The following is a 10,632-nucleotide window of genomic DNA, read 5'->3' on the forward strand; positions in this document are numbered from 1 at the left end:
GGTTTTTCTTTATTCATGTTTGTTTGGTCAAGAGAAACGACCATGTTTAATGTTATTTGATATATTCAACGTGGTAGAGGAGGAGAGGGGTCTAAAGTTAAAGAGGCATGTAGTCTTGGGCCTACACATATAGAATTATATCTACTCCTCTCATTTTCTTTACTTAAGCAAAAGAGATAGATAGTCTTTTAGGCACTTACAAAGAGAGCACCTTGTGTTGTCAATTGTCATTGGCATAAAAAATATCTAGCCTCTCGGAAGCCAACTTGTGAGAGGTTGTAAAATGAGATTGTAAAAGTTTTGATTCCAATATTTTTGTAATAAATTATAATAGATTTATGCGAAATATAAATAGAAAATCATAAAACATAATCACACGAGGAGCACCAAAATTTATTTGAGGTTCAGCCTTAGACCTATGTCATGGGCAACATCAAGAAAAGATTTAACAATAAAATAAGAAAAATACAATAGTGATAAAGAACATTCTCTTAGTTTGCCAAGACTATGACTTAAGGAACTCATAAATAGGAGAATGTATCTAGCATATTAGGTATATATAACGTCCTTCTCACATAAGGATGGATCCCACACTTGTGAGGTCAACCCCTATATGAGAGAGATGTTACATATATCCGATACATATAATTAATATTTTTTCCGCATGCAAACAACTTAAATATAAGTGAATAGATTAAATAAAGTAGGTATTTTTTGTAATAAATTATAATAGATTTATGCGAAATATAATAGAAAATCATAAAACATAATCACACGAGGAGCACCAAAATTTATTTGAGGTTCAGTCTTAGACCTATATCATGGGCGACATCAAGAAAAGATTTAACAATAAAATAAGAAAAATACAATAGTGATAAAGAGCATTCTCTCAATTTGCCAAGACTATAACTTAAGAAACTCATAAATATGAGAAGGTATCTAGTGTATCAGGTATATATAATGTCCTTCTCACATAAAGATGGATCCCACACTTGTGGGGTCAACCCCATATGAGAGGGATGTTACATATATCCGATACATATAATTAATATTTTTTCCGCATGCAAACAACTTAAATATATGTTTAAATATATGTGAACCGATTAAATAAAGTAGGTCAACTAGGATTTTATAACCAAAGTAAAAAATGAGTAGTAAATACTTTAATTGAAACAAATTAAGTTGATTTTGACTACTAGCTATTAGTCGATAGACCAAGGATTGAATACCAAGTGGCAGGACTTGTCTTTGATGACTATAGTAATCAAGTCTTACAAATGAAACTCATATAGTGCCTGTGCCAAAGGGTATCGTAGATTGTAAACCCCAATTAGATTCAAGCATTGCTTGAACTTGTCCAAAAGTTGGTTATCATATCTACTGGATTATCACTATAATAACGTTTATGGTTATAATGGTGCACTGAGATACGATCTTGCAAATAAAGCAATATTTGACATCAATATGTTTGGTTTTCTCTTGAAACATTAGTCTTTTAATCACGTATGGCATTCTGTTGCCACAAAATACAACATTATCGTCCTATTGTAAACCCAAATCCCGAAGCAATCATTTTCAAGGGTAGAAGTATGAAAATATCCATAGACAACGAGCATTCCCTTCACCTGTCATGCTAGACTTGGGAATAAGGGCAACTAAATAAATGAGATTGAGATCATGTGTAATATTTAATTGCTTTTAATGGTTGAGATTAAAAGCTGAAAAAGCAACTTTTAATCTCAACCATTCAGTAAAAAAAAATTTAAAAAAAGTTTAAGGATTCGTTTGTTTGGAATGATGGAAAAATGAGAGGATAAAAAATGATTAGGGGTGGAAAATGGGGTAGATATAAAATATTTAGTTTTCTCTCCGTATTTTTGTTTAAGGGAGTGGAAAAAGTGTAGAGATGAAAAATTCTTTTGTTTGGTTAAGTAGAAAAGTGAGAGGATAAAATATAGTTTGTAAAAATTTACTCATGCCCTTAGTACATAAAAAACTATTTTTTAATAGTTTATAAAAATTGATTTTTTTAATTACTACAAACCTAAAAACTAACACAACTAATAAAATATATAGCAAAAGAAAAACTAATAGGACAAAGTTTAACTACAAATTGGTTGTTACTTTATACTACAGTCTTATTCAGTATCTTTTTATTAGAGGTAAATTTTGACAAATCCACCATTGGATTACATCTTCTTTTTATATCCTCCATGCTTGTAAAATTTCTAGAAAATTAAAGATTAATAGTTATGTCATCAATAAATTGTTTAAATTTCAAATTTTTGTAATTTAAAATTATGCATAAAATATAAGTTCATAGATTATATAGTAAATAATATTTGATTGATACAAAATTTAACATATGTATTAAGAATGTAAAAAATATGCAATTCAATGGTTAGATTTTCAAAATATGAGATAATTTATATTTTATTAAGTAAAGTTGTAGCATTAGACTACAACCAATTTTGAAATGAATTTTGTCCAAACTAATAATAATAATAATAAAGATGGATTCAAGTTACACAAATTTAGCAATCACCAAAAGACTACTTCTCACATCATTAATATGTAATTATTATTTGACAGGTCAACTCATTTTAATTAAATCCCCTCACATTCACCGCCTCTCTCTCCTTAATAATTATCTTTCACTTATTTTAAAAAAATATATAAAAAAGCTTATTCTCCCCGCCCATTTCTAATTCTATTCAATTTGGAAGACAATATAGGACCTTGAAATTAATAGAAAATGTTTGTAAACATCTCATCATTAGTTATTTTTGCTTCCTCCTTCTTTGGTGTAAATTTAATAGTGGACTATTGGTGGTGAATATATTACTGAAATTCACATTGTACTGGAGTATTGGACTATTGGTGGTCAATAGAATCAAATTATATTGCCCGAATGTATATAATTTTGAGATCATTGCCGAGGTGTTTTGCTTGAATTTACTTGTTCAAATGAACCTCTTGAAACCACCGGCTGCATCTGATATCAATATAGCTTGCCAATCCTAAATCTTTGCCGAGGTGATTTACTTGATGGATAGGAAGATGATTATTAATAGTGAGCCGGTGAATGTGGGGAATCAATCAATATATATTATTATGTACCCATTTGGATTCAACTTAATCCGGCGTTTTCATATTTGCGTTTTTTTTTTTTCTTTTTTTTTCTGCACGTGAATGGTAAAATCATGTGATTTTACTGTGCAGGGACAAAAACACTGTTCACATACTGTTTATGGGTCCCACGACACTATTAACACATTTAAAAATTATTTTGTTACATTGTTTTCAGTTTTCAATTTCAGCAAAAATAAGTTCAATCCAAACAAACCCTATATATATATATATATATATATAAAAGCAGAGACCTCATGTGAGAGTGCATGAGGTCCTGTCAAGTGACGCTCTAATTTTGCATTTATCATTTTTTTTTACCTCTTTCATTAAGTTTTTACCTCTTTTATTAAGTTTTACTGTGCAGGGACAAAAACACTGTTCATGTACTGTTCAAGCACTGTTTATGGGTCCCATGATACTATTAACATATTTAAAAATTATTTTGCTACAGTGTTTTCAGTTTTTAGTTTTCAGTTTTTAGTTTCAACAAAAATAAGTTCAATCCAAACAGACCCTATATATATATATATATATATATATATATAAAAGCAGAGACCTCATGTGAGAGTACATGAGGTCCTGTCAAGTGACGCTCTAATTTTGCATTTATCATTTTTTTTACCTCTTTCATTAAGTTTTTACCTCTTTTATTAAGTTTTTTTTACTGTTACCTAAAAATTCATCGCATTAACTTACTTTACTGTTATCTCATTAATTGCCTAAACTTACATTACACATTTCTCTATTTTTCATGTCTTTTAACATACCCACTATTTTAGTATTTAAAAAAAAAAAAAAAAAAAAAGAAGAAGTAAGGACTAATAGTAATAACTAACTAGATAAGGCTCAGAAGAGAGATAAAGCAACACAAAAATGTTGTGGATTATTAAATAAAACGCACTATTTCACCATATATTACCAAAATAAAATATCTGAGACTAACAAAACATTTAAAAGAGAGAGAAATAGGAATCTGAGTGGTCACAACCTCCGTTATACTGGCCTCCCACTACTATCAAGACGCCGAAAACCCTATGGGTAATTTTTTTTCCTTTTTTCTTTTTAAATTAGGGGCTTAAATATGATTTAGGCTTAGGTTATTTGGTTAGATAATTTTTGTTTTGGGTACATAAGTAGAGAAAATATTTAGTGCCAATATAAAACTATATTTTACCATAATTTGATTTTAAATCATCTATAAAACACATACATACACTCTTGTCCACACCACATCTTAATGTTGCACTATCAATGAGTGTGGAAGACAGTCAGAGAGTTGGGCATACTTTCATTTCATGGTATGAAATATGTGAACACAACACAAATTAGTTAATTTTCATGGTTCCGTTACTCTTTTGCACTTATTTTTGGTTTCAAAAATTAATCTTACCTTAAGAATGCTACAAATATGAAGTGAAGCTACTAAACTAATTTTAATATCTTAAAATATATATGTTTCTTTATTCTAATTTAATTTACTTTTTCTTCATAATATAAGTACAATATTATCCAAAACCATTTTATATAAAATATCAAAAATTATTCGTGCATCACACGGGCAACTTACTAGTTTGATTTAAATGAGTTAGACATGATAAATAATAATTACATATTAATGATGTGAGAGGTAATCTTTTGCTAACCATTAGATTTAATGAGAATCAACGGTTTAAAATGGGTGTAACTTTAGTCAAGTTACACCAGGTGTAACTTGAACTCATTTAATAATAATAATAAGTTTCTATTTGATATAAAAAAAGAAGAAGAAGAAGGAACAAAACATGAAAACAACACCCAAAAAAAGAAAAAAGAAAAGAAAACAAAGTCAGGTTCAATGCCAGCCAAAAAGAAGAAGAAAGAGGAAGTAAAAAAAAGAAAAAAGAAAAAAAAAAAAGCAACATTAAATTAGGAGAGGGCAAATGGGTAATTTCCCATCAAACCCACTCTCTCCTTATTTTTCTTTCTAGTTTTCTCCCCCACACCCATTTTCTCCTCCCCCAACCAAACACCCTCCTCTCTCATTTTCTCTCCTATTCTCTCTCCCCCTCTATCATTTTACCTCAACCAAGCATACCATAAGGATGTGTTTGTTTGGAGGGATTTTAGGGAAGATGAAAGATTTAGGAGAAAAAAGTGGAGAGAAAATTGGGAGGGTGTTTGGTTGGGAGGGGGAATGGAAAATTTTGTGGTGGGACCCGAATGTTTTCTCTCAGACTCACCAAAAAGTTTTCTCCCTAAAATGGGGAGAAAATGAGGCTGCTTAATTGACGAAAATGCCTATGTGCACTTGCACATAGGCTTCGTCCATGTTAGTAGCTTTTTCCTTTTTTTTTTTTCTTCATCCAATTGTTTTGTTTACTGGTTGTTTCTTTTCTTTGTCCACTTGCACATACACAATTTTTTTGCTAAAAAATGTTACTTTTTTGTTTTATTTAATAAAGACATAATTGTAAATTTATATCAACTTCATTTTCCATCATCTCATTTTTCTTCTCAACCAAACAAATAAGTTTTCCATTTCTCTATTTTTCCATCCTCCCAACCAAACACAAATGAGATAAAACTAAATCTCTTCTATCCTCCCACTTTTCTATTCTCTTGCTTTTCTATTCCTCCAACCAAATAGACCCTAAAAGTTAAAAAAAATAAAAAAGTGAAGTTGTAAAGTATTTTTGTGAAAGGAAAATGGGTAAATTGCACCAGGTTGATCGATCACCCATAGTGCCCATAAAAGTAGGCAAGTCACTGCAATCACAAGAAGAATACACAGACTACCCAGCCAATCCAAGAGCACCGTGATCTTTTGACTTATAATTTGAGACTACAGTGTTTTAGACATTTTTTTTTTTTTTTTTTTTTTTTGGTCTTGTAGGATTCGTTTTCAAACTAGATATAAAATCATGTGTTCCATCATACCTTAAAGCAAATGAGGTTGCTTAATTGACAAAAAGTGCCTATGTGCACTTGCACATGGGCTTCGTCCATGTTAGTAGCTTTTTCCTTTTTTTTTTTTCATCCAATTTTTTTTTTACCGGTTGTTTCTTTTCTTTGTCCACTTGCACATACACAATTTTTTTGCTAAAAAATGTGTTACTTTTTTGTTTTATTTAATGAGGACATAATTGTAAATTTATATTAACTTCATTTTCCATCATCTCATTTTTCTTTCTCAACCAAACAAATAAGTTTTCAATTTCTCCACTTTTCCATCCTCCCAACCAAACACAAATGAGATAAAATTAAATCTCTTCTATCCTCCCACTTTTCTATTCTCTCCCAACTTTCTATCCTCTCGGTTTTTTACTTCTCCAACCAAATGGACCCTAAAAGTTAAAAAATAGAAAAGTGAAGTTGTAAAGTATTTTTGTGAAAGGAAAATGGGTAAATTGCACCAGGTCGATTGATCACCCATAGTGCCCATAAAAGTAGGCAAGTCATTGCAATCACAAGAAGAATACACAGACTACCTAGCCAATCCAAGAGCACCGTGATCTTTTGACTTATAATTTGAGACTACAGTGTTTTAGACTTTTTTTTTTTTTTTTTTGTCTTGTAGGATTAGTTTTCAAACTAGATATAAAATAATGTGTTCCATCATACCTTAAAGCAAATAAGACTGCTTAATTGACGAAAATGCCTATGTGCACTTGCACATGGGCTTTGTCCATGTTAGTAGCTTTTTCCCTTTTTTTTTTCTTCATCCAATTGTTTTATTTACAGGTTGTTTCTTTTTTTTTGTCCACTTGCACATACACAATTTTTTTTGCTAAAAAATGTGTTTTTTTGTTTTTGTTTTATTTAATGAGGACATAATTGTAAATTTATATCAACTTCATTTTTTATCATCTCATTTTTCTTCTCAACCAAATAAATAAGTTTTCAATTTCTCCACTTTTCCATCCTCCTAACCAAACACAAATGATATAAAATTAAATCTCTTCTATCCTCCCACTTTTCTATTCTCTCCCAACTTTCTATCCTCTCGCTTTTCTACTTCTCCAACCAAATGGATCCTAAAAGTTAAAAATAAAAAAGTGAAGTTGTAAAGTATTTTTGTGAAAGGAAAATGGGTAAATTGTACCAGGTCGATTGATCAGCCATAGTGCCCATATAAGTAGGTAAGTCACTGCAATCACAAGAAGAATACATAGACTACCCAACCAATCCAAGAGCCCCAACCAATCCAAGAGCACTGTGATCTTTTGACTTATAATTTGAGACTACAGTATTTTAGACCTTTTTTTTTTTTTTTTTTTGGTGTCTTGTAGGATTCGTTTTCAAACTAGACATAAAATCATGCGTTCCAGCATACCTTAAAGCAAATTGTGTTATTTTTATTTATTTTTTCCATCTATTTATATTATTGAAATAATATATTTTTTTTTATAATTAATCTAGGTAGCACATGTATATGATGCTAATTGAATCTTTTCAAAAGTTCTGTTTATGTTCCAATTAGATAAATATGTTTCATACTCAGTCAAAGCATATGAATGGCGGCTAACATTACCGAATTGACGTGCAATGATGAATTCATGACTTGGTCTTTGGCAAGAGTGGGTTCGAAAGAAGATAACATGAACTCAATGTAGAGGTGGCTTCTTAGTCCATTTTCAACTTTTTGACTGCTCAAAATAGGATGTCAAATGCTCTGCGCAACCTAAACTCTACCGGCAAAGAAAGTCAATTTCTAACGCCATCGATATTTTAATTTGACGGTTAATTTTATTAATCTTGGAATACAGGTCATGATTCGTAAGTGTCTATCCGAAAGAAAGAAAGTAAAAGACAAGTAAGAGAAGATGAATAGCCAACTGAATTTGCAAGATTTGGTAAACCATTTGTTTTTCTTCCGTTGAATGCTCAATGAACTTATGGCTAGACAATTGAAAATAATTCTATCCGTTTTATGAAACTCTTTTTCCACAAGATTAGACTTCAAAAAAACAAAAACAAACCAAGAGACACCCGTAACCAGCCGTTATGACTTGCCTAATTATTTGTTAGGACTGGTAGGTAAGCCTAAAATCTATTAGTAATACTATAGTCACAAACTATTTTATTATATTTTTACAAACTATTGATGTGGTTAATTTTTCATTGGTTTTCATCTGGGCCCACCATTAACATCACTTTTTTATTTACCAATAACTATTCACCACATCAGAAGTTTGTAAAATTTTTTGTAAATAAGTTTGTATTTCTAGCATTATTCATAATCTATTATATGCTTTGAAATCGGTTTAGACTATTTCTTAAAAAAAAAAAAAAAAAATCCGGTTTAGTGTGTGTTTGGCTCTAGATTAAAAAGCCAGCTTATTTTACTATTTAGCTTATTTTTGTTACTATTCATGGACCTCACTGCACTTTTTGATACTATTCATGAATCCCACTGTACTATTTTAGTTAACTTTTACCTTTATCTACAGTACTTTCAGCAAAAAAATTTCAGTTCTAGCAAAACAAAAGGATCTCAAACAGACCCTTAGACTGAATGTTGGATATGTGTTAGCCAAATTTAGATCTATGCAAAAAGCTTACTCAAGGTCTTACTCATAGAAACGGCTGCCCATAGATCCAGTCAACCTAATCCACCTGGCAAATCCCATTGGACCTGAATTAACAACAGATCAATCTGGTGAGTAGGGTGGTCAACGATGGGTTTTCTCCTCCAAAATTCGACGCCGGCGAGTTAAGTGACAGGTTCCCTCCTACAAAATTTGACAAACCTAATTTGTCCAAACCCAAATTGAAAACGAATTGATCTAGAGACTAAAGCGATTAATGTTGACTCTTCTTCCCTAAAATTTGATGTTGGCGGGTTAAGTGGTGAGTTCCCTCCCTCAAAATCTAACGAACCCAATCGTCCAAACCCTTGTTACTCTTTTTGTCTTTTAGTCTCAAATCCATCAAGACCCAACTAGAAATGGCGAGATCCAAACTAGATCTAGTGAGATTTCGACTTGATTTCGAATAAATTTAGTGAGATTTAACTAGATCCAACAAAATCTAGATCAAATATGAAGAGATCCAACTAATCTTCACTTCTCTCTATCGCTTTTCTACTCCATTGCCGTCGTTACTGATTTTGCCCAAATCGCTTGCCACCTACGGAACGCTTGATCTGCTTCTTCTTTTCCTAGTCAACAATGGGTTGAGTTTTCCTCCACCTGGTCAAATTAGGTCGGGTGCAAGTTGAGCACAATGCCCTCTATTAGTCTATAACAACCAAGCTCTCTTTCAACCAAGTTTAGCTTTTATTGATTAAGTTGGGCCAAGATTAATATAAAAAATTTACCAATAAAGTTAGTACTAGACTACTAGTAAATACTAAATACTAAGATAATCACAAATCTGTTTTAGGACAAATAAATTTAATTCAATTTAATTTTTAAAAATAAATTAATTAAATTTCTTAATACACTTCCAAGCCAAACAATACACCAGCATGTTTTTCCGGTCCATCATTTACAAAATACACATCCCTCATCTTCTGAAACGCGTGCCACGTAAGCAGGCTATCGGAGCCGGCCTGGTGGCACTTCCCGACGGCCCGGTCCACCTCAAGGGTCCTAGCGACCCGGTCCAGACCGCCATACAAGCTGTTACAAAACCTCATCATGTGCTTCACATCGTAAACCCTGTTCCCGAAAAACACCCTCAGAATCTTCAAAAACTCGTCCAGCTCACTCGGCAGGCTCCGGCGCGTGAGGATCTTCACCAGGTACCCGAAGTCGTACGCGCTGTGAAACGTGACCCAGCTCACCGAGTCGTTGCAGACGAGCCCGGACGACATCATCAACTCGGCGAACCGGGACGAGTCAACCCCTTCCTCCCTGTTCTTCTCGAAGTCGATCCCCTGTCGCATCAGCAACGCGATCGAGTCAGGAGCATGAGGGTCACGCGCCACGTCGAAGTCCTTGAAGTTGAACTCCCAGATGAACCGGTTGCCGGATCCGAGGTCGGGAAGGTTACCGGCGGCGTCGGAGAGAGTCAGACCGACCTGGATGAGGTTCAAAACGTCGACGTTCGACTTCAGAACTCGGTAGTGATCGGAGGGCTGAAGAGGACGGTAATAATAAGGCTTTGATGGGTCCACAGATGGTCGAAAAACAAGACCAGGAAACTCAGTGTCCATTGAAATATAAGGGTACCGATCGATCACGTCACGAATGAGTTCGAACTCGGATTCCAAATTACCAGCCCATACTTCCCGGATCGTAATCGGTTTCTCCTTCTCTGAAATCATCGTTTTCAGTCTTCTTGATCACTCTAAAGTCACAGTCTTGGAAAATTCTAAGCTGAAAATTTTGCTAGTTAGAGAGAAGACCGAGGTGGTCTTTGTTTTTTTTTGCAAAGTGTGAGATTGGTGTGTGAAGTTGAGGAAGTGAGGGATGAATATAAATGGGGAAGTGAAGATGGTGCTGAGAAAGAGAGAGGAAGAGAGAGAGAGAGTGAGGGGACTGTGTCTAAGTTCAACGCGTTTGCTTACTTTTGACT

At 33.0% G+C, this 10,632-nt stretch overlaps 1 protein-coding gene across 1 annotated transcript; it reads right to left on the bottom strand.

Moving 5' to 3' along the window:
• Nucleotides 1-9,489: 9,489 nt before the first annotated feature.
• Nucleotides 9,490-10,632, bottom strand: LOC115978822 (probable CCR4-associated factor 1 homolog 11). Its single transcript, XM_031100703.1, has one exon. The coding sequence runs from the start codon at nucleotides 10,379-10,381 to the stop codon at nucleotides 9,548-9,550; it is 834 nt and encodes a 277-aa protein (XP_030956563.1). The 5' UTR covers nucleotides 10,382-10,632; the 3' UTR covers nucleotides 9,490-9,547.

This window comes from Quercus lobata, chromosome 1 (assembly GCF_001633185.2).
Source record: "Quercus lobata isolate SW786 chromosome 1, ValleyOak3.0 Primary Assembly, whole genome shotgun sequence".
NCBI lineage: Eukaryota > Viridiplantae > Streptophyta > Magnoliopsida > Fagales > Fagaceae > Quercus > Quercus lobata.

What these genes read in the sequence shown, in the direction of transcription:
- LOC115978822 (XM_031100703.1), bottom strand. Translation starts at nt 10,381, where the DNA reads ATGATTTCAGAGAAGGAGAAACCGATTACGATCCGGGAAGTATGGGCT.